Source organism: Colletotrichum abscissum, assembly GCF_030869225.1.
Source record: "Colletotrichum abscissum strain IMI 504890 chromosome Unknown Scaffold_41.1, whole genome shotgun sequence".
Taxonomy (NCBI): domain Eukaryota; kingdom Fungi; phylum Ascomycota; class Sordariomycetes; order Glomerellales; family Glomerellaceae; genus Colletotrichum; species Colletotrichum abscissum.
Window position 1 is genome coordinate 95,252 of NW_026850332.1, and position 22,527 is coordinate 117,778.

Here is a 22,527-nt window from a genome sequence, read left to right on the forward strand (position 1 = left end):
GGCCGAGTGCATGGATACCTATCCTCGAAGAGTGTGGTGATTGTGCCGCCGGGTGGTTTGCGCACCTACCTGCCTTGTTCGACCCGCATCCCGGGGGGGTTTAAGCAGCGGCATTTCAAGCAAGGTAGCAAGTAGCACACTCGCGTATTCCGCGATGCTTAACTGCAGAACACTACGGTTATATGGTTTTCAGCCCACGTTGGGAAGCACTTCCGACGAGTCTTTCCAGATGAATATTCGACCGGTTCTACTTCACCTCGAAAGGTGCGCAGTACCAAATGATGGGGATCTGAACTCAGTCATGAGTCCTCGAAGTGCCAAACAGTATTGTAGTCTATCTCACGAATTTTGCGAGGTTCTGACCGCACTGATTAAGCGGTGCTCATGTCCTGTCAAATTGATCTCATTCGTCGATGAGTGCGGTTATCGTCGCGGGCATTGTTGTTTGAATTGTATGTTTCCAATAGGATGCTATTGAGTGCAGCACCACTAGCAGACCTACTCTCAATCCAGCGCGAACCAAACCAAGCAATTTGTAAACTGCTTACTGCACCATATATTTCTTCAACTTTCTGATCTATGCGTGATGTCGGTTTGCATTTCATGCCCCGTGAGGGCATTGGCGCCTTGGTCACCAACGGACGTTCCGAGCCTCGATGTTAGAATCAACAGTAGAGCTGCCCTTTCTGAGAGTAACTCTCAAGGAATAGTGACTGAGAAGCATCCAATCACTCGAAAATAACACTTCAAGGTTGTCTATACTGTCATGATAGTGTCGTTTTGGTTGTAGATCCGAAACAGATTAGCCCCGAGTGGTCCCCAAGTGTGACGTGATTCGGGAATCCCACCATGCCTATCTCACCATTTGAGCCTGCCACTCAGAGTCCATGATGATGAACCTGACCGTATATAAGGCAGACTGATAGCTTCATCTTTGAAAGTTATCATAAGTGGTAATCATTAGTACCATAAGCAAGTCATTGTTGTTTGTTAGTCAGATAACATCTTATGGTCAGAGCTGGAGTCCATGTTAGGAGTGTTTGCTTGCGGACCCCAATCAGTCGAATCCACATGGGTGTCCCAATATGGCGAGTGGTCGAGACGAGGAGGAGGATGCAAGTATGGTGTGGTGTTGCCCATCATGCCTGTATCGGGGCGAGGCTCAGAGCAGCAGTACGGCGGTGGCGCCGGCGATTGAGGCAAAACGCAGGAGGTGGTCCGAGAAGATACAAGCAACACAACCAGATGACACTTGAACCTTGCGTTTTCAACGACACGAGGATCATGAGCAAGCTCAATTTTGCAAAACCGTAAATCGATGGATTGGTTGCTGGAGGTTGTAAGATTGTGACGGAGCCGACTTTGGTTGTTTCGGCTTATCCGGCCGTGTAGTTGACTAGACCGTAAGTCAGCAGGATGAAGGATCCGATGTTCAGGGAGTATGTACAAGTGGAGGAGAGGCAAAGACGAGAGTGAGAATAGGACTGGATGAATGGAGAAGAGAGGAGACACACACACAGAGAGAGTCCCGTGTACGCACACGCAACACAACACGGACCGAACAGGGTTCTGTTTACCTTTAGAGGTTCCCCAGCCCAAAACGAACGAGGCCCGAAGAGAGGCCAGGTCACGTCCATCCATCCGCATCCAGAGACGACGGAATCTCCATGTTCTTACTCTCTCACTGTTATTTGCCCCTCTCCGTCTGAATCACATCCACTCCCCATATTCTCGGTAGATTGTGTACATGTCTCATGTACACACTCTATGATATTGAAAGTCACCAAATCTACGCAAGACCAGCGCCAGTCGAGACCGACCAAAGTCAGACAAGAGACGCACAAACTAAAGCAGAAGTGAAGAAGCGCGGCGGCGTATGCTGGCCCAACACACCAAGGCAAGCCTTCCCGCGCTGGTTCTTTCACAAGGGGTACAAAGGTCAGCAAGGCCCCGTTCCTCACCTCAGCGTCTCTCGTTTATCCAGAAGCACCTCTCTCGCCTCTTGCTCCCGTCTTCCCCGTCTCTATCTCTTTTTTGCCCTCTCATTTTCCAGCATTTGCGTGCGTTGGCTCTCTCGACTACGTCTCATACAAATCCAAGCCCGAACTACTGGGTTCGATTTCTCTTACACCTTCCCTGGGTTGACTTTTCGCAATTCAGTCAATCCTATCGCTCTCTGTCTCCGCAAACGGTGAAGAGGAGAGTCGACAGAGCCGAAACCTAACGGACATATCCGTCAAGTACTCAGAGTTAGGTGGCCAAGGCAGGCCGCAAAGTCAAGCAGAATAGCCAGCGGCAGCCAGACCGATAGAGCAAGCAAATCCATCAATCAACAACCGCCGGTCAAAACACCTTGATCCATCCATTAAATCAATCAAATCAGTCGCGTCCCCACTCCCCACGCTCTGCCCGTGTCCTCAACACGACACTGGATAACCTGACGGGACGGAAGCTCCCTCAAAGCCATCCTTCTTTGCCAACCCTTCACATCCCACCATCCGCACCAATTCCTCCTTTCACCTACTTCCTTACCGCAAGGTACCCTAACTTACCTTAGACTCCGTGTCTTTGTCTCATCCCTCCATCTCACCCTACCTTACCTTGCCACACCACACACACACACACTACACTCCACCTCACTTCCTGCTCTCCGGCTTATCACGACTCACCCTCCAGCGCTACAGCTTCTCACGCGCTTTTACCAGGAATTGAACTGCGCTTATTCAAAGCAATATCGAAAATCCATCTCAGAATTTCCAACAAACCCCAATCGTCCAATTGTCCAATACAGACTTCGGAACTCGGGAACAACTTTTTGACTTTACCAATTTTTATTCGGGTTCCCTTATTCCCTCATCTTTCCCCCTTTTTACACTCCCTCCGCTTGTCAAGGTACTCGACTGAAGTGCGCTTTGGTTTGCTACGGCACAGAGTACTTCGTCTGCCAAATACCCTCGCAAACTACCTTCACCTTATTGCCACTCAATGCCCGGCCGGTAAGGTGAGAGCTAAGAGGCAGCGAACGAGCCAATTCTGCGTGCCTAGGGAGACGGTTTCCGCACACACCCCGGTCTAATCCCTCTCCTTGGCCTTTTTCGTGTCTGGAACTTCTCTGGACCTCCCACCCCCAACTTTCTTCCCACCTCGCAACACACGCACACTCTATTTTGGAACGCGTCGCATCTCCCCTCTACCGACCTCCAAACACGACATAAACGACGCAAAAGTTCAAAATCGCGTCGAGACTGGGTATTTTCGCCCAATATGTCTCTCCTACATAGCGATAGCGGCTTGCTTTCCGCTCTCGCTACTGACTCCTCCTCCAACATCGCGTCTTCCAGCTCCACGCCTCCCACCAGTATATCCGATGTTGCCAGCCAGGCCTCAGAGGGCCCCAAATTAGACGACATCCCCATCATTCTCGAGACCGAAACCATTATTGAGACCGAAATCGAGGCTCAAATCGAAATCCCTGCGGATGCCATTCCGACTCCCGACCCTGCACCCGAAACGCCCTCGGAGCCCCAACCCGCAGCGCGCCCACGTCGGTCTTGCTCCGGCAAAGGTGTATACAACCTTTCAAAACTCAGTGGCACGGCGAACCGCGGTCACCGCCGCTCCAAGGGTGATATTGTCGCTGCTGACCGGCGCCGGACCATTTCTGGCGAGACGCTTGTCAATGGCGGAGCCAATACGGACGAAGTGGCGCGTGTCGCTAGCAACCTTGTCCGCGACGGCATTGACGCGTTGGACCTCCAATGGTCTGTTGGGGCTCTCAAGACACCGCGTGCGAAGAAGATTACTACGGAAAAAGCAGCAACGTCGCGGATTACTCGTCACACGGCGCGTCTTATCGGAACCCCTGTCGAGACTCTTGCGACTAAAGTCTCCAATCTCGGCAAGCGGAGTCGCAAAACCTTCGAGAAGAACATGTCCAAGATTCCCCGCGAATTGCGCCGCCTGCAAGACACCAAGGAGTTCACCGGCATTGACGAGAAGCCTGTCATCAGAACGGTCTGGTCTAATGGAAAGCTCGTGATCTTGGACGAAAATGGCAACATCCCCGCGCCACCGGCCAAGAAGGCCAAATCTGAGCCGCTCGAGGCCAAGAAAGAGGAGGTAGAGGAGAAGGCCGAGAAGGCTGCCGACGCCCCCTCCAAGAAGACGAAGCGTCACAAGAAATATCTCGATCGTGGACTGTATGCCGGCCAATCGGCTCCGTCTGATTTGACCAAGGGGCTGTCGATACCTGAGCAGAGAAAGCTTGCGCAAACACCGGAGCTCAAGGACTACGGTCGCCCCAACAAGGCCCTTCCATTGCCAATGTTTAATGGACTGCGCCTGTTGCTCAGCGGTCGCGATTTCAAGCTCCCCTTTGATGTTTGCAATCCTTTGCCGCCTGGCCAGCCGAAGCCCGACGACTTCCGCAAGATGACAAAGAGTTAGATTCCCATCGCCGCTAGCTGACTCCCCTCACTGACCTTGATACAGATCGTTTCGTTGGCGATTCTCTGAGCCTGTGGAAGAAGACGCCGCACTTCATCGACCAGTCCAAGTGCGTCTGCAAACCCGAGGACGGATGCAGTGAAGACTGCCAGAACCGAATCATGCTGTACGAGTGCGACGACAAGAACTGCAACGTGGGCCGGGAAAACTGTACAAACCGCGCCTTTGCCGATCTTCAAGAGAGAAAGGCAGGTGGTGGCAAGTATCGCGTTGGTGTCGAGGTCATCAAGACGTCAGACCGTGGCTACGGCATTCGCGCGAACAGATGCTTCGAGCCGAACCAGATTGTCATGGAGTACACCGGCGAGATCATTACTGATGAGGAATGCAACAACCGCATGGAAACCAAGTACAAGGATAACAAGGTGGGTAAAGACCTAGTCAACTTTGACGCCCAGCAGAGCTAACCGTATCACCAGTGTTACTATCTCATGAGCTTCGATCAGAACATGATTATCGACGCCACGACCGGTAGCATCGCTCGCTTCGTCAACCACTCATGTGCTCCCAACTGCCGCATGATCAAGTGGATTGTCTCTGGCCAGCCCAGAATGGCGTTGTTCGCGGGGGATAAGCCCATTATGACGGGCGAGGAACTCACCTACGACTACAACTTCAGTCCGTTCAGCGACGAGAATGTTCAAAAGTGTCTCTGCGGCGCGCCGAACTGTCGAGGGATCTTAGGGCCTAAGCCTCAGGAAGTCAAACAGCCCAAGCCTCCCAAGTCGACTATCAAGGCTGTCGTCAAGAGCGCTGTCAAGGCGAGCAAGAGAAAGATCGAAACGATGATTGGCGACGAAGAAGACGGCGGCTCCGCAAAGAAGCGCAAGATCAAGGCCGCCAAGGGAGTGAGACGATCACTATCCTCGACCGGCCTGCTCACCAAGGCTGCGTCCAAGGGCGCAGCTACGGTTAAGAGACGTGTGTCGGCCATGGCAATTCTCGGCGGCACCAGCAAGACGAGCACCCCGGCGAAGTCGGCCAAGGGCACAAAGGCGACTCCGGCAAAGACAACAGCAAAGAAGGCAACCCCGAAGAAGTCGACTCCGAAGAAGTACACGGCTCCCAACCCCGCGCGCAAAGCTACCGCAGTCCGTAAGTCGGGCTCCGGAAAGATGCTCAAGACGTACGGAAAGGTCTCGCCCAAGAAGCTGAGCAGTCGTGCGCCGAGCATGACGATTGTGGCCGCGGGAGCAGAGAACGAGGAGGAACTTACCCCGGAGAAGAGCAAGGGCCAAAAGCTTCACAGAAGTCTTAGCAAGGCATCTCGCAACGCACTGGAAGAGCTCTCACGCGGTTCCACGATCCGTCTCGTAAGCCCTGAGCTTGTGAGCCCGGGGGCCACGATCACAGCCCGGCAAGATTAGGCGAACCAGTGGCGAAGTCTGGGCCACACTGCATGAGGCATTCACGATGCCTCATTCATCATATTGATTCTTGACGTCGACAAACGAGGGCGGCACGGATGAGTTTGGCGTTGGCAAGGTGTTTTCGGTCATTCAACAGGCGAAACGGAGGCAAGGCATTGTACATTACGGGAATCGAGGGAAGGACGACATGGTACAGGGGAGAGACGAACGAAGAAGTGACGAAAGGGGGGGAGGCAATGAGAGACAAGGACGTCGAAGCTTCTGGGACGGACATCGGTCTCTGCCTAAGAGTTGGGCATTCTCGCTTCTCCCCTGCGATATCTGGCTGCATACGTTTTATCGGAACTGGGGGACTTCATTGCCAGTTGCAGAGAGGGTCTAATCATCTTTTTTTTACTTTTTTCCTCCTCAGACGGTGGTCAGCAGCAGCAGTTTTAGGCATATTTTATTTTTAACTGGCATGTTACAACCTTCTTCCGTCCATTGCTTCTCGAGTACGCGAAGAGACGCTAAATTTGATGATGACGCGAGGTGTGACTTTTAACGACAACCAATGGATTTATTCTCCAGCATTTCGTGACTAGCGTGAGGTTGAATTCGTTGACCGAGCCTAGTCTGTCAGGCTGCACGCGCTGGTTGAGGTCAGAGGGGTGGTGAGAGAGCGAGTATTTCCATCCGGGTACGAAGGTGAGGGAGGGAATCGAAGAGGTGAGGCGGTGATTGGGTGATGTTTATGACCAATCGACACACCGAGGTGGACTCGTCGGTCAAGAGAGAAAGGTACGTACCGAGTAGCTTTGGAATGGAACGCTGCATGGACCTTTTATTTATGTACTCCCGGGCGGCGGGACCCATTTCTCCCCTTGGCCTTCCGCCTACGACCTCTGGGCTCTGAGACTGTGATAAAGTCGTGGGCGGGCCTGTGGCTGCCCTGTGCTGAGAATAGTTCCAGAAGCCTGCCTAATTAGATAGGGATTGGGAAACTGCAACCTCGGGCGCTGTGGCGAAGCGACAAACAGCAAACGGCGCTGGGGAACAGCCGTTGGGATGAGGTTGGCCGCTGGCGTTCGCGGTACGACGGTTTCGCGACGAGTTGGATGAGGTGACTGATTCTGTACTTTTCTTTTTTGCTTTTTGGACGTCGCCAGTCACTTCGCTCTCGACTACCAAGGCGTCTTGGTCTAGGGTGGAGTCTTGTCTCTTGTTCCCGTCCTTTCTGCCTCGTCGGGCGGTATCGGGCGGCCCGCTACGGTTTCCTAAACATGGCTGTTGTTTTCTCTGTGTTTCTTTGTTCTCTAAACTTGGCTTGCAAAAGGGTTGCACTGTTGGCAGACGGACGTGCTCATCGCAGGCAGGCGGCAGGACGAGGTGTGGCGGCAACACGCCGGGTCTTACTCTGACGACAGCTGAAGCGAAACACTTATGGTGTGGCTTGTTGTGGCTAACCCACCTACCTACCTTAACTTACCTATTGGTAGGTAGGTATGACGGGCAAGGGGAAGGAGAGCCCCATACCGTCTGCCCGCCCGTCTGTAAAGTGGGGCCACAGGGACACCTGATTGACGGTGAAGGGAGGTCACGCTTTTGGCTCGCCGAACACTGACTTTACCCGGCCGGTGTGTTGCTTCCGTTTCTTTTGTCAATGTCATTCCTCTCCCGCCAATAAAACCTAGGGCAATCAGCTTCTACCGGTATCGCTCTTGCTTTGCGGTCATCGATTCGCCGTTTAGGAATGGGGAAAGAAGAGCCTCAATTAGGTATCTGGTCATACGCGCCACTTTGACCCAACCAAACGACGGCTGGATTGCTCCGCCACCCACTCTGCATTTTTTGAGCCGCATTTCCTTGACTACCTTGGTACCCCTCCATGATCATTGCTTTCCACTCGTCGTGTGTTCCTCAACTACCTACCTACTTTCGGGAAAGGCAGACTTTGACTCCCTTTCCGCAACCGCGGACGGTGCTTCACGACCACTGAAACTGACACTCAGTTGCTCAATTCCGCACCTGCGTACTTACGAACATGCGCCGCTGCGCTACTCAGTACCTTTTAGCCCCTCCCCGGGAGCCTAGCTCCTGGATCAAGTGGGGCCGAGGACACTGTCATCCTTGAGCTTCACCTTCCCAATTACCACGACATACCTACCGCAGAGTTGCAACTTTTTCTACACGAAAGCACGAGGCAACCAGCGCTAAAGGTACGAGCCACCTTCGATATCCACTTTTTTGGTCGGATGCTTTGCTTTACATTTCCAACTTGTCACAAAAATCCAAAAACTTGATTCATTCGCTATGCCTGAGTTCTCGCCCTGAGGCTAAGTCTATCTAATTTCTATGTTGTCTCGATGCTGTGGAGGGGTCGCTTCTTTGTGTGTTGAGTGGTTGTTAATGAATGAGTGGCTGTGCCCGACCAGCGGCTGCCTTTCTTTCCTTTCCTGTCATTCTCCGTCTTGCGTGTTTTTCGTCCTTGTGGTCCTTGTAGCGGCACCTTTTCCCCTTCCTGCTGTCTGAAGGTTTCTTGTCTGTTAGTCGCTATTGCGACTGCTGGCGTTGAAGTTGAAGGACGTGTCGTCCAAGGCGCCAGTCATGGGTGTGGGACCTGGCCATGTCAGGCAGGTCGTGATATGGCGAGTGCCATCGAGAAAGGGCTCGTTGTCTACGAAATTCCTTGTTAGTCTCTGACAAACGTCTTCAAGGCCAGTGCCATGTTGAGAGACTCAGACTCACTTATCGACCAGCCGGAGTCCTGATCGTCGTTGTCGTGCACCCAGAGCACTTCTGGTGGTAGCAGTAGGGACAGTAGGCATCGATCTTGCAGTTGAGCGGGCCAGAGGAGCAGTTGTGCTGAGAGAGGAGAGTTGGTTAGCAAAAGGACGAGACCAAGTGATGAAGAGCTGTGCGTCTCTGAACTTACGCAGTACCAGACGGTGATCTTGACGGTGGTGGGCTTAGGCATGATGGGCGTGCGTTTGGAAAGCTTAGCAAGTGTATGAGCTGATTTGACTGCTGTCTGTTGCGGTGCTAGTATAATGCGTCTGGTTCTGATGTGTTTGTATGTTTGAGTTGATGATGCTTCTTCTGTTTCGTCTTCGAGATGAAGGGAATTCGATGGGCTTATAACCTGTTCTGTTGAGGCAACAGTTGCAAGTGTAATTGGAACAGTCCCATGGCTAGGAGTCGCGCGAGTGCGCATTTCCCAATCCCCTAGTTCGCAAACCTCGGTGAGTATCAAGCATCTTTGTGGTTTGCACGCTTTCTTCGCGTAGAAAAGTCTCAATGGAGCACTCTGTGGCTGGGTTTTTTTTTCGGCTTCGCCTCCCTCCCCGTCAACTCGGTATACCTACACTTTCATGAATTCCGCTTCCCACTCCAATCGTTTTCCAAGTTGGCCTTGGCCTCATCCCGAAGAATGCCTATCTCTGTTTGACTCTTCCAAGTTGCCTCGTTGTGTAAGAGTGGCCGTTTTCCGTTTCTCTTTCATCTTACAAGACATTACATTACGGTGTACTCCGCCACACCGCTTGGTCTCGTCGGTATGGGAAAACTTGACCGAAGCTCACTTGTCTACCAATGCTACGCAGACCGGAACAGCCCTGTCTTACAGACTGAGGACTCTCTCCCTTTATGGAATGTACCTTGGCTGTTGTCGAAGTCGGTCTGACAACGTTTCACAGTACCTGTCACCCAGTCACCGGATGAAGGCGCCTCGAGTCAAGATGTCATCGAGTGACCATTACTGGCTTTGAAGGGCATGTTCTCAGGCGGATCTTGACATATCATACTTGCAGCAACGCCCGGTTGACCGCAGAGTGCTGCGCAGAGAGTTTCTCTTTTACATGACGTCGAATTACGACACGAGAGGGCCGCCACTCTGACGTACCATTACGAGGCACACTACGACAAGCACGAAGAGTTTCGTTTTCCGAAGTCCAATTTGCAGTTGCAATCCTATTGCTGGGCCGATCATGGCATATGATCGCTCTAGTTCTCAGGCGTCTATGTACATGGTATTGCATTGCCCCCGTCGTGCCCATAAACCACCCATGCCAATACCCGGTCTCTCCCATGCCTTACCACCACGTCTCCTACAGCTAAAAGACATCCACGCAGACACTCGTGTCCAAGACAAATCACGCCCGCTCAGTGATCAACACGCTGGCGGACTATTTCGACCGTGCAATTGCCGCAGTATTGGTGTCCGCAGCCGGGGTTGGTACAGAACACGACAATCTCAGGGTTGTATGGTCCTTGTCTACAGTGGTCCTGGAAGCAGAGGCGTGTTAGTCGGAGCATGTCGTGGACGACCCAAGATGAGCAGGGATGGTGCTGTCACTTACACAGTACCAGACCTGGAACTCGATATACTGCTTCTTGCTGCTAGAACTGCTGCCGTGGGACTTTCCGCCGCCGCGGCCCTTGGAGCCTGAGCTCTTGTGGTGAGCCATTGTTGATGCTGATATTTGATGTGGCTGAAAGAGATGACTGAAAGTCTGAGAGTGATGGAGCGGTGGTATTGGTAGTGCTTGATGAAGTTTCTGACAACCGATGCTGGTATCGAGGGAATCACTTGAAGCTTTGTGAGTGCAAGCAGCTTCTTTTATGTCCTCGGATTCGGTCCTCTTCCTCAACGAAGCATTTGTAAATCCTCACATCCTTACATCCTCAATATCAAAATGCGCGCAGTTGCGCAGCTAGCTTCCTCTGTATTTCCTTGAATCAAGAGTCACAAATCGCAGATGAGCAAGTAACAATCCTCGATTTTCCTCTTCCTCAACCATTTTCCTCCGAGGCTTGGCTTCTTGCGCCACCTCCCCGGTGACAATTACATGTTCTCCTCTTCCTCAATACCAATCGTTCCCAAGGTGGGCCTCGCGCGCCTCTTTTTTCCTCACGTATTTTCCTCATATCTCCTCCCGGTGTTTCAATCAACGTATTACAATGGGGACCGATTTCTCGCAAAGTCAAAGTTGGCCCCATGGTCTCATAAAAAGAAAGAACCGTTCGGTAAATGGAGGTGTCGCCGCCAGTCTTTTTGCTTTACACTCGGTGACCCGGGGGTGTACGATTATTCTTGGCCTCCCCTGTGGCGTCACTGCCGCCTCCGACGTCGCCCTTCCCGGGTTCCCGGTTGAAAAGGCACCTTTCATCTCAAGGGCGGTGGGAACGTTGTGTATGTTGTGCATCATGGCCTGCATGGCGGACCACCACCACCACGACCTCTCTCCCGAGGCCGCGGGGTGGGAGACCCCAAGGTATGCGCGAGGCACAACGTTCGCCACGAGGCACCCTGGCGCCATACCCCAACGTAGTATCTTACCCCTACCCAGGGACTTTTTTGCATTTTCATAAGAGAGCCTAACTTGATCCCATCACCCCTTCTCCTCTAAAGTCGTCCGCGCACGAAGCGAGGCAGCAAGTACCGAGACACGGCCGCGGCATCTCAGAGACACACCCCCCCCCCCCTATCCCGCCTTTCAACCAACGCCCTTTGCTTACTCGTAAAGCTCACAGCCCCGAAGCCTTGGTAGCCAATAAAGATGACGGGGCTTTTCATGGGTCTCCCTGAACCGCACTCTGGGCCGCATGCAGGTCCTTTCATGTGATTTCCAAGGTTCCGCGAATCCTACTGTGAGGTTGATGTGACGACGGGCCTCGACGAGGCCCCATTACATGTTCCCCCAAACTGAGGAACGAATCATGTCCTTTGAATTGAAAGCTTTCAGGGCATTGGCTACTTTACGAGACTGCCTTGAGGTGGGCCTCGAGGTGTTTGTGGTGGCTCATCGGACGGACCATGCTCGGATTGGTGTTCTAATAGGAGGTCATGAGGTATGCATACATCACAATGTCTAAAGGGAGATGGAAAGACCTTTTGGCATTGGAGCTCTATTGGCACGATGAATAGGTAGGCGGAATTTTGGCTTCCTTCCCGAGGGTGCCTTGAGTGAGTGGCTTTTCAAGTTCTCGGGCAAATGACGTGATATTACTCGTCACTGTTCTGAGAGAATTGCGCCAACGTATGATGAACAATTTCAACAGCTACATGGCTCGCTGGATGTAGGCAATCAAGTGACATGTGACATATCCATGTGAAGCTCGGAAGAGACCGGTCGTAGTTGAATAGAAACGTTGCCCGGTACTCGGAAGGGCACCGCGTTGGCTTACATCGGGCCTATAGTCTAGTCTCATCCACGGATGTGACATTTCCAGTACCCGAGTTACGAATTACCGTAAGCAAACAAGGCATCCAAGTTGCTCTGTCTTTTCATTACCTGAAGCTTAAAGGAATTGTTCTTGACTGCGGCCTGTGACTGCAATGCAGTTTCTGTGGAGTCGGGCTTCGCCACACTTGATCAACTTACACTCCAATCGGTATTGTCCACTGCCTATTTGGCATTTAACCCCATGAATTCACGGCATTGCATGGTTCGAAAGAGATTCTAGACTTTCAAAAGGCTGAGTAACGTTGCAAAAACGAAAACAGAGATGAGTCCATTGAGGAGAATATGTCGTGAGACTTTCTAGTCTAGTATCTAGTAAATGACTTGCGTCCTAGACCCCTCTAATACACAGAGAAACATCCAATGAAAAGACAGTAGTGAGCGAGGAAGCTGTATGTCGTACCCAGTCGGTATCCTAAACAAAAGAGATAAAGCCCAATCAAACAGTCGATCCGGCCTAGGCCCCCTAGCAGGTCGCATGCCTGTATTGTGAGTCAGGTGAGAGCGACTAAAAAGGACACAGCAGTAGATCCAGCCAATGAAAGACAAAGGAAATCTAAGTAAGTGGGAGCGAATCGACAACTTCAGACTAAACTTCATCCACCCTCAAACACAACTCCGAGTGGGCGGAACGGTTTACACCACCCCGGGAAATACTCCTGTTGCTCCCCGCATCGTGCATTGTGCTTGACCAAGGGGGTTCAAAGTAAAGTACTTTCGAATGATTGTGTGTGCCGTGGGTAAGTTGGTGGAATTTGCCGCTGCTGCTGCTGCTGCTGCGCTGGCGTGGAGAAAGAACAAAGCATCATTGAAGGCGACTATCGTACTCTGCGAGTCTGAACTTGGCAATAGGTGCAACGTCTGGTTTGGCATGATGGGCAGTAGTCGATTTTCGTGGTCATTCCAGAGTCACCGCACTGGCACTGCTCAATGTCAATCATTGCGTGGGAGAAGTGATGATGGATTAATTTTGACTTACACACGTCCAGACCTCGACGTAAGTCTTAGATCCCATTGTGATGGGTTGAGTGATCGCGCGAAGAGATTGGAGAAAAAAGTAGGAGATTTCTAGAAAGCTCGGAGAGAAGAGTAGTAGATTCTTAGATGAGTATATCTAGCAGATGCTTAAGAGGAAGTTGAAGGCGTTGATGGTGTGATGAGACGACACTTGTATCTCAGGAATCAATCCATCTCTTTATACTTCCAAAACCTCAAAATCAAGTCCCACGTCCCCTCGAGCGTATCGTCCGCAGAGTCCCACTGACATTACAATCGACGGCTGTGTCGAGAAAGCCTGGCCAAGGCAATGGAATTGTTGACCAACGAGGTTTCAAGCCACCGTACAAAAGTCACTAGACATTTCTTCACGGGAAGCCTTAATCGGTGACAGGGCCGACGTGAATGAGTCGTCTTGGTGGAGACTCCTGTCGTCGAGCTGGTGCCCATCGTGGCTGTTCCAGAAGGCATCCTGCTTGCCTCGGCGAAAGTTGGCGCAGTGACGAGTTCACACTCCATAACGCGACGTCGAAGACCACAACTGCGCCTGCCTATCATGACACCTCCAGACGATTGGTATGTAACGTCTGCCCTAGTAGGTCCCGTACAGGTGTTTCGATATCCAGAGCGGTGATTCGAGGCGATGCTACGGTATGTCCCAGTGCAGGCAGATAGGAACACCTACGGTGGGTGATCTGGAACAAAATTAGCCCAGACATTATTCAAGGAAATATCCACCAGTGATGAGGGGAAGAGGAGAATATGACTCCTTGTGTCTTGCGCCGAAAGTACGAAGGGCGGCAAAAGGACGCCATGGGCCAGCATACGACGTGGGAAGCCATCCAAATTCCCAAAACGAAGCGAGCTTGCGGCTCTCGGAGGAGGCTCTGCTGTTGCGGCTCTGCGGCTTTTGTCGGTACTTTTGAAGGAGTTAGTTGACAAGGATAGACTCGAGGACTGCCCTGAGCATGTGTGTTCCACAAGGGCAAGGGGAACGTTGCCCTGATGCCGCGATCCTCACCGACAATCAGGCAGCCACCTTCCCCTACCTGAAACTGAAGGCTGATTTCTAAAGGGAGCAGAGCCGCATCCGTATGCCCAAGATGGACCTTGGGCTTGCTCGACTCAATCCGGTTTCGATTTGGCCTCGAAGTTGGGATAGAGTCATGCCTGCGTTCCAGTTGTAGCTATACTTCATCGACCCAGGCATCGGATGCAGCCTTAACTCCCACAGGTGCGCGTGCGTGTTGCGTATGCGGTGTGTATGCCGCCAAGACGAGAATGACAACCGGTACTTGGGGTAATCAAGGGAGAATTGTTTGCCGGACCTCGCCAATTTCCGATGTGAGGTGAGATGCGAACCGCCGGTAGGCAGCAGTCTTGTGAAGAGGGAACAGAGAAGGCGTCGGATTGTGTTCTGGAGCGAGGTGGGAGTGAGGGGGAAATCGACATGCATGAATTGCGTAAGCATGCGGAGGTCTTGTCGATATGCAGGCTCCATGCTCGGTTCATTGAGATAACATGTGTCACGTGATTCTCTTTGATATCTGCCGTTGTTCGAGGTCGTTTGGTAGAAGAACGAGTGTAAGCTGAAGAGAAACTTCGAATAGTTTCGGAAGCTAGGTTCAAGTAATTGTCCGCCGGGAATATACTTCTGAGTTGGTCATTGTTTGAAGTTGAGTTGGCAATAGGTGAAGGTAAAGTTGATAGAAACGAACGTATGAACAAAAGGTTGTACAGCAGCGAATTAGGACTACTGTTGTCAGATGAGAGATAACAAAATAGAGATATAGAAAGACCTTGACCTATCAGCCGAGTGTACTACACTCAATAAAACTTACACAGCGTTGTCGTTGTATGGATAGCGTCGGCGGGAAACATGCAGCATCCTATCCGTGCCTTTCATTCGCCGGGATTACTCGTCTGTCCTCCGACTGGCGCGATCAAATCGTGGGAAACGAAACATCTAAGATGTATTCAAGTCGAATCGTGCCATTGAGGGTGTCCATATATTCATGAGTGCGGTGTAGGTGATCATCCATTCATTGTTGCAGCAGCTGTCAAGAAATTTATGCCAGCGACGACAGAGAAAGGACAGAGGTGAAGAAAGGGGGTAGTCGAGCTTCTTATACTTATGGCTATGCGGCTCTTTGAAGCGACTGGCCACACGAATGCGACGACATCTTGTGATCCTCAGGCTGATATCTATGGTCCTGGTAGCCAACACCTAGGCAGAGCCACACCTTCATCAACTCTCCTGGACAGGTCATGCGTCTGTGAGGAGTTATTGACCCATGTGCCGTACACAGCCTGATGATCTGACCGACCATCACCTTGGAAGTCGGTGGAAGAGATGCACAATCTTCAAGGCAGGCCTGAGTGTAGCAAGCTGTTAGACCAAAGTAGGAATAGGCGATATATGACAGACAGGCTGAGTGAATAAGAAGATGCCGAGTGCATGATCCTTGACATCTTGCTTTGAGGCTCAGTGCTGGATACCCATCAGGCACAAGTAACCCAAGCTAGTCCCCTCAGCGGCGTGATAGAGGGATGCTCCCAGTATAGTCGTAAGATCTTGATGGCCTGATCATCCAGGATATAGATCACCTTAAGTTGGAAAGCAATTAGATAGTACTGGGCTGTTGAGTTGAAAGTGCAAGAGCCTGCTTGCTTTCGTGTTACTTTTGAATGAAAGTGTTTTGTAATTGTTCTCTGGAAATGACTCTCATCGGTGTGTGTTATTTGCAGTTTGCCTGCCCCTCAGTAGGTGGTGGCCTTGAAGATGAGGTGGTCAACTGAGCTCACGCTTATCATCAAGGTCTAAACGATAGAACCAAAAAGAGTTCACTCCCCCGGTGCTGAACTGGGGGCTACATCATTTGGTGCTCATACTGGGAAATTCGAACTCGAACTTGTAGCCTGTCGTCGAGTAGGCTGTGGGCACGATTGATTATGGACCTTAGACCACTCCATCACCCAGCCAGTTTGACCTGACCCGTCGACCTAGACGGGCGTCTGCTGGCTGGTGACAGGACTGGACTTGGAGGGGTATATGAGGGCTTTCCCGCTGTTCCTGGGCTTATTCCATCCGGGTTGCGTGGGCTGATATATATTCTAGAAAGTCATCGTCACCGGGCGTAGCAGCCTAGTATGTCGGGCGTCAAGGGTGTAGCATTTTCCTCCACCCACGCGCGGCTGAAGATCCGATCGCTTGGACGCGAGTATCTGTAAACACTGCAAGGGGAGGGGAAGGCATGTAGTTATAACTTGAACCGCGTCAAGGGCCTCTTTTGGCCACCGAAGCTGAAACCTATAGCTCTTGATGGTTACCAATGAACCGTCAGCTGATGAATGAAGTCAGCTGAAAACATCGACAAGCCACGTTACCGCGTAATGCCTCACGAATCAAATAGAAACCTGTCTCGTTTCTTGATACGCGATTTGAATCATTCATTGGAACTTGGCAGACAGACGTGTTGTCGTGGGATGAATCAGCATGCCCACTCATCTGGGGGATTCTTCATGTTCGTTGGACCAGAGTGAGACAAATGAAGGCGCAGTACCTAGGTAGCGATCAGAGATTGGATATCGAACGAACCACGCATTGCGGATTGCCTGGTGAATTTTCCGCGGGAACTTCTCCTCGGGGAACGAAAGGGCAGTGTCTCGCGGCTGAGAGTTGCGTGTCGTCAATTGGATGTTTTGGGATATGGCAGATCGGCATGATCCAGTAGAGAGAGAACATGGTGAAGGGGAAATCGCATGTAGAGTGACGCCACGCAGGTGCGGTTGTAGGGCTGAAAGTCACTGTTCTCGTTATTGATCCACTTCAGCACAAGGGAGCCATTGTTCTACGCATGTTCTGCAGCGTAAGGTACCTATTGCTACCGCCCCTGTCTTCCCTGTACCCGCTATCCTTCAGCCCTGTGTAAATTGACAGTACCTTACCTAGAAGTGAGGTACCTAGCAGTAAGGTACAACGAGATTGACACTGCATCCCATGCACGCACCTCCGAGCGCCCAGAACTTGTCCGTCGCCCCGGCACCAATTTCCGGAAAGCACGACAACCATCTCCAATCCTGCGCATTTGCGTATTGTCGCATCGTCTGCGCAGCTCTACAGCTCGCAGCTGGTCGCTCGCAACTTCCACGCTCTCTTTTGGTCGCCGACTTATTTAATTTGTCCTCTTTCTTGTTTCCATGTGCCGGAAATGATTGCGCCGTTGCAATGTCCCAAGCCACCAGCACGAAATGTGCCTCGCGATGGGTGACGCGCATCATCCCCCTCATCATCACTGGCACAAGCGGCTATGCTACCTACGTGGTCGTGGCCTTTCTAGGCGGTGAGCTGTTCTCGTTCACATGGCTTCTTTTCTCTGCTAATCTTTCGCTGTAGTCGACTACCTGTATAGAACCAGGGGTGAGCATGGCGCCGCCATTTCGACAATCACCCTCTACCTCTTCTTCTACCTCCTTACGATCGCCGCCTATCTACGAACGTTCCTAAAAATCAAAGCGGACCCTGGCTTGGTACCGCTCGGCCCACAGGCACAACAAGCATCAAGAGAATCGAACAAAAAGAGCAGGCGCAGAAAGGAAGGAGACTTGGAAAGTCAGCCTTACTTCACAGGCCCCGATCAGGACCCGGACAGCCCCGGCTTGGAAGGATTCTATAGCAAGGACGTATTTGCATGCGAGAGTGACGGACGGCCAAAATGGTGCTCAGAGTGCCGCAATTGGAAGCCCGATAGAGCTCATCATTCGAGCGAGGTTGAGCGATGCGTACGAAAGATGGATCACTATTGCCCCTGGGTCGGCGGCATGGTGTCGGAGACCTGTGAGTTGATACCGTTCATGGCACGGGTCCAATACTGACAGGAAACAGCATTTAAGTTCTTTGCCCAGTTCACTTTCTACTGCACTTGTTATTGCGCAGTTGCGCTGGGCCAGACAGCCTACTGTCTAGCTTTACAGGTGCGCGATGGGACTGTGGACGGGAGAACGATCTCAGGCGTCGCCATCGCAGGTTTCTTTGGACTTTTTACATTCCTCATGACTGCGACTTCTTGGCGGTTCATTTTACTTAATATCACCAACATCGACGCCCTTCGAAAGTCCTGGGTCCATCAGCTCGCAATCAGGGTACCAAACGATACCCGGCCCGGAAATAGCTACGGCTTGGTCACATATCCTCTACCAAAGTATCCACAAGGGATACCTACCTCCTCGGACGCCACCATCGATAGCGAAACTCCCCGCGATAGACTAGCTACGCGCACCTTTGCCATTGTCAGGACCGAACCAGACGAAAACCCGTGGGATCTCGGGTACGCTAGAAACTGGACGTCCATTATGGGGTATTCCTTGATCGACTGGCTTTTGCCCATACGCGGGTCACCATGCGCCAATCATGACAGCATGGAGAGTGACTACGAGATGGGCCCGTTTATACAAACGCTCAGAGAACGGCACGGTCTACCTGGCCCAAGTGGTTCATCTGGCGGAATGGAGATGCAGGAGCTGAGAGATAGCAATCGTTGACCGAGGCCTGAGCATATCGAGCGGCCTTGGCACATTTAGGCGTTAAAGGGGGTTGGGCAATTCAGGGGGGCGGCGTTCTATTTTGGTTTATATGCCAATATTCACACACCTACACACATACGTAACTAACGTTAAGCCTTCTTATGTAGTAATTAATTCAGTATATGGAAACTCGGGCAGATCAGCTCCAGCTTACACGCGTTGCCGGGATGTCTTACACCACAGCCTTCTGATGTGCCCAACTGTACGGCCAGATTCAATAGGAATATCCGGACGACTGGCGCTCCAGCAGCCACCTTATAGACTTATTCTGGGCGTGTTCAACGTTCACGCGGACCGGCCGACCTAGGAGATCCACCGGGCCGAAGAAGCGTTCACCGAACGGCGGCAGAAAGGGTGGGGCCGATCTGATGTCTCGTAGCTGCCCTATGTTCAAGGCATTATGGACTTGTTCGACAGCTTCTTCTGTCACATACGACCATACCCATTGGAAAACTCGGGATCCCGTCCGCTCTCCCATAGATAAGCCAATGAGGGCCGGATTAGTAGTTGGGTCGGTGACGACCAGCGAATACCTGGTGTTGTATGTTTTTGACGTTTTTTGGTGAAGATATCGTGATTGTGGTGGGTGACGATGTTGCGATATCCTCCATGTCATCGGTTGGGGTTGGTTGGCGGTAGCTCTTGACTTTGTGGCACGGGCGCCATACAGCTCTTTGGTGCCCCTGTGACCCTTCTTTGGGTGTCCGTTCAATATATTCTTGGCTGTACTTGAATCGATCGTAGAAGACTCTACGAGTGGAGTAAGGGTGCAATGAGAGGAGAGATCTTCACACTCATAGACTACTTTCGTGTTGTAGACGGACTTCTTAGTACAAAAGCAGGCCATTTCCTCTTCGTTTATCATGGCACGTCGGTGCCGAACTACCGATCCCAAACTCCAAACTCCAGCCTCCTTGCCAATCGTGAAATCCTCCATGCCGTAGCAGTTGCTGTGATCCTGCATCAAATTGAACCTTCGTATACCTAATATCCTAAGCCAGACACGTGGAAAGCGGAACTTCAATCCGGGTCTGAACAGTCGTCACACTTTGTGTGATTACAAGGCGTTGCGTTGCACTTCATATTGTCGTTCTCATCCGTTCCGCATAGCTCGCTGTTGTTGTTCTCGCTGCACTCGCAGCACTTCCAAGACCCTTCGGGCATGGACTTTGTGCTGTTGGGAGGGAGCTCCGACGTGTCGGAGTCGTTCCCATCGTCGGACCTAGGAGAGTGCTGGTTAGTTTATGATTCAGAGAGAAGGAAACCTAGTTCGCTGACTTACATATCGTATGATTCGAGTCTGAAAGATCTGAGAGGCACGGAGACAGACTTCAAGATAGATTGAGAGATTGACTGTGATTCAGGTCGAGCAGGTCGAGTTTGGTGAGAAACAGATTCAAAAGAGCGTGTATCATTCGATACAGCTTGATATGGAGTAGTGATGTAAGTTATCTAGGTCTAAGAAGGTGATAAAGATGAGATAGACAGAAATACTAATTTGCTTCGGTATATTCTTTGAACTATAGCAAGAGGTCTCTAGTCTCATTATATATGTGATCAATTTCTACCATGTTCAGATGACACTGAAGGCGGACGTATGCCTTCCGCATCTTCAGGACGAGCACTCCAGTCTCAGATCAGAGAATCGGTTTAGATCGCTTTGCGCAGGTCTACCCCATGGCCGAGCTCCCTCGGACGTGGCTCAAAATGGCAATGATACATTCTTCCCGAACGAAACGTTCCTAGAAGAAGGTGTTCTTGGCCCCCGCTCGTGGTTCCAGCGTCCGATGGGTGTGCTGGATCTTGCGTCAGTCGTTCTATCTCGACCAGTACAGCATAGGGCTCCGAGACCAACCCCCACCCGCAATGCCAGGAGAAGCCATCTCAGCTCCGGAGAGGTTTCCAAAAAAGGACCTGAGAGGAAAAAAAAGCGGTTCCTGACTGGTTGTCTCAAAGGTCAACATTGGAATCAACATTCTTGGGCTGACGCCGGTGATGCGGTTACGCCTGCTCTGCTACCCGCCGCATGTCTCGAGAGCCGCAGCGGGATGACCGAGCTCTTCAACTAGTAACATGGGGGCGAATCCTGCAGGCGGTGGGATAGGAGTGGGCCGTGTTAGGTGAATTTCTCGACTTCATCGCCGGCACTTGGGTTTGGCAACCAGTCAGCTACTATGCCGCGATACCGCGGGACGGAGACGAGACCGGGAGCCGACCCCAAAGATGACCATAGGGCCGTGGCCGTGGCTTACCTGTAAGGATAAGGCAATGCGGGACAAGGCAACGCTAACAATAGGGCAGCCTTATGGCTCACCTTGAAGCTTATAGTTCAACAGAGGTAATCCTGCTGTTGTGTATGGTCGAGTACCGCAGACACCTCGGCCTGCTTCCGTGCAGCTTTCGATTTCCTTCACCACTCCCCTCTGCCGAAATATAGTGAGGGGTTTCCCATGTACGTCGCGCGCTTAACCCGGGGGTCCGTCATGATCGAGATCCAGGCCATCCATCTCGTAAACGTAGGGCTGAAGCGGGGTCGATATGTTGACTTCGGGATACTACTATTTATTAGCAATAATGACTCGTTCTAAGACCCCTCTTAGTCCAAACGGACTAGCTTTGCGAAGGGACGGCGCCTTGTTCGAACCCCAGACAAGCCACTCCGTGAATTTTGCAGTGAATAGAGATTCCCACATTCCAGCCGAACGGTGGACCGCACAAGGTGGGTTTCAGGGTGACTGGATGCCTGATAGTTTATACCAGCAAGACCCTCCGAAAGAAGCCTTATGTCATATCGTCGACTTCTGTGCAACCGAGCCTCCTACGAAGGGCGGTGGTCAACGGAATCACGGGAACCCAGGTTTGACACGAGAAACCCCCGATCCGAACCACCAAGTGAGTGGATGCCTAGCTGCATCGCATGAAGCATAGTAATCGTCATAGCATTACGTGAAGCGTGGGGTTACATATGGAAGCGGATTTGTGTCTTATCCTCCGTTACTTGTGGTGGGATGCCGTGCCTCGTGGTCGGCGGCAGCGAGGCTTTGCGGCCGGCGCAGTGTCATGACCAGTCCCCATGTGCGAGGAGATATGTAGCCTGTTCTTCATTTTTCTCTTCTCTTCAGATTGGTCAATTAAACGCTAACGCTAGGGCAGTAGACGCGGCATGCAGTCTGAGAACCGGAGGACGAGTGTTGATCTCCGTGATCTGCCAGGTTAGTGAGAAGGTAGAACGTCTTGATGAGGTAGGTATGTCATGAAGCTTAGTATAATCAGAGGTGAAGTGGGGAAATTAGATTGGATAGACTGACTCTGGATTCTGTACCACCTGCTTCTTTGGATAAACAATGTGCGAAATAGTGACTCGCAGCCTGCTGCTGATATCATTGGGGTCGGTTATAGAACGATGTAGACGCAGCAGGCTCGCTGGACTCTTCAACTCAGACCATCTGGTGACGGTAGACCAGAAACAAAATATTTTCGGCTTGGAGGCTGAGACAGAGCATTGAAGGTACAAGAGACCATGATCCACTCAGTGATCCAGCTCGAGGTATTTGGGATGCTTTAAAGCTCGGCACGCGGCGTGCTTTAATTATGATCTTGCAGTCTCGTGTTGCCTTTACGGCTGTTGCCTGATGGGCGCCTTTCTCATAGACTTATGAGGCGCTGGAAAGGCGCGCAATGTACGGAGCACTAGAGCTAGGAATGTCTTGAAACGTATTTCTTGGCACGGCCGAGGCTGCGTCTTCCAAGAGCTGACATACGACACACCATCATGAAGGTTGCAGCTGTGTGACCGCACCGCTCAGGACTAGTTCAAACGTTGAGAGAGGGCGAGGATTATGTTCACACGT

General features: G+C 51.6%; 9 protein-coding genes across 9 annotated transcripts, besides 1 other annotated feature; 5 read left to right on the top strand and 4 right to left on the bottom strand.

Moving 5' to 3' along the window:
- Nucleotides 1–990: 990 nt before the first annotated feature.
- On the bottom strand, nt 991–1,647 carry CABS01_12917 (uncharacterized protein; the record flags this gene model as incomplete). The annotated part of the gene is made up of 1 exon (XM_060546268.1): nt 991–1,647. One exon carries the CDS (start codon nt 1,645–1,647, stop codon nt 991–993), a length of 657 nt encoding a protein of 218 aa, XP_060395414.1.
- A 107-nt stretch (nt 1,648–1,754) lies between these two features.
- Nucleotides 1,755–2,195, top strand: CABS01_12918 (uncharacterized protein; the record flags this gene model as incomplete). Its single annotated transcript, XM_060546269.1, has 1 exon — nt 1,755–2,195. One exon carries the CDS (start codon nt 1,755–1,757, stop codon nt 2,193–2,195), a length of 441 nt encoding a protein of 146 aa, XP_060395415.1.
- Nucleotides 2,196–3,264: 1,069 nt separating this feature from the next.
- Nucleotides 3,265–5,873, top strand: CABS01_12919 (SET domain-containing protein; the record flags this gene model as incomplete). Its single annotated transcript, XM_060546270.1, has 3 exons — nt 3,265–4,441; nt 4,492–4,871; nt 4,926–5,873. The coding sequence occupies 3 exons, from the start codon at nt 3,265–3,267 to the stop codon at nt 5,871–5,873; spliced, it is 2,505 nt and encodes an 834-aa protein (XP_060395416.1).
- Nucleotides 5,874–8,401: 2,528 nt separating this feature from the next.
- CABS01_12920 (uncharacterized protein) lies at nt 8,402–8,832 on the bottom strand (the record flags this gene model as incomplete). Its single annotated transcript, XM_060546271.1, has 3 exons — nt 8,402–8,532; nt 8,604–8,720; nt 8,787–8,832. 3 exons carry the CDS (start codon nt 8,830–8,832, stop codon nt 8,402–8,404), a joined length of 294 nt encoding a protein of 97 aa, XP_060395417.1.
- Nucleotides 8,833–10,016: 1,184 nt separating this feature from the next.
- On the bottom strand, nt 10,017–10,321 carry CABS01_12921 (uncharacterized protein; the record flags this gene model as incomplete). The annotated part of the gene is made up of 2 exons (XM_060546272.1): nt 10,017–10,139; nt 10,214–10,321. 2 exons carry the CDS (start codon nt 10,319–10,321, stop codon nt 10,017–10,019), a joined length of 231 nt encoding a protein of 76 aa, XP_060395418.1.
- Nucleotides 10,322–12,915: 2,594 nt separating this feature from the next.
- Nucleotides 12,916–12,999: a sequence feature (Short protein (CABS01_12922, KAK1487443.1) was converted to a misc_feature.).
- Nucleotides 13,000–13,498: 499 nt separating this feature from the next.
- CABS01_12923 (uncharacterized protein) lies at nt 13,499–14,166 on the top strand (the record flags this gene model as incomplete). Its single annotated transcript, XM_060546273.1, has 2 exons — nt 13,499–13,744; nt 14,029–14,166. 2 exons carry the CDS (start codon nt 13,499–13,501, stop codon nt 14,164–14,166), a joined length of 384 nt encoding a protein of 127 aa, XP_060395419.1.
- A 3,155-nt stretch (nt 14,167–17,321) lies between these two features.
- On the top strand, nt 17,322–18,634 carry CABS01_12924 (DHHC zinc finger protein; the record flags this gene model as incomplete). Its single annotated transcript, XM_060546274.1, has 3 exons — nt 17,322–17,436; nt 17,490–17,930; nt 17,979–18,634. The coding sequence occupies 3 exons, from the start codon at nt 17,322–17,324 to the stop codon at nt 18,632–18,634; spliced, it is 1,212 nt and encodes a 403-aa protein (XP_060395420.1).
- Nucleotides 18,635–19,696: 1,062 nt separating this feature from the next.
- On the bottom strand, nt 19,697–19,840 carry CABS01_12925 (uncharacterized protein; the record flags this gene model as incomplete). The annotated part of the gene is made up of 1 exon (XM_060546275.1): nt 19,697–19,840. The coding sequence occupies one exon, from the start codon at nt 19,838–19,840 to the stop codon at nt 19,697–19,699; it is 144 nt and encodes a 47-aa protein (XP_060395421.1).
- A 1,319-nt stretch (nt 19,841–21,159) lies between these two features.
- CABS01_12926 (uncharacterized protein) lies at nt 21,160–22,182 on the top strand (the record flags this gene model as incomplete). The annotated part of the gene is made up of 4 exons (XM_060546276.1): nt 21,160–21,186; nt 21,375–21,533; nt 21,825–21,888; nt 22,034–22,182. 4 exons carry the CDS (start codon nt 21,160–21,162, stop codon nt 22,180–22,182), a joined length of 399 nt encoding a protein of 132 aa, XP_060395422.1.
- Nucleotides 22,183–22,527: the final 345 nt, after the last annotated feature.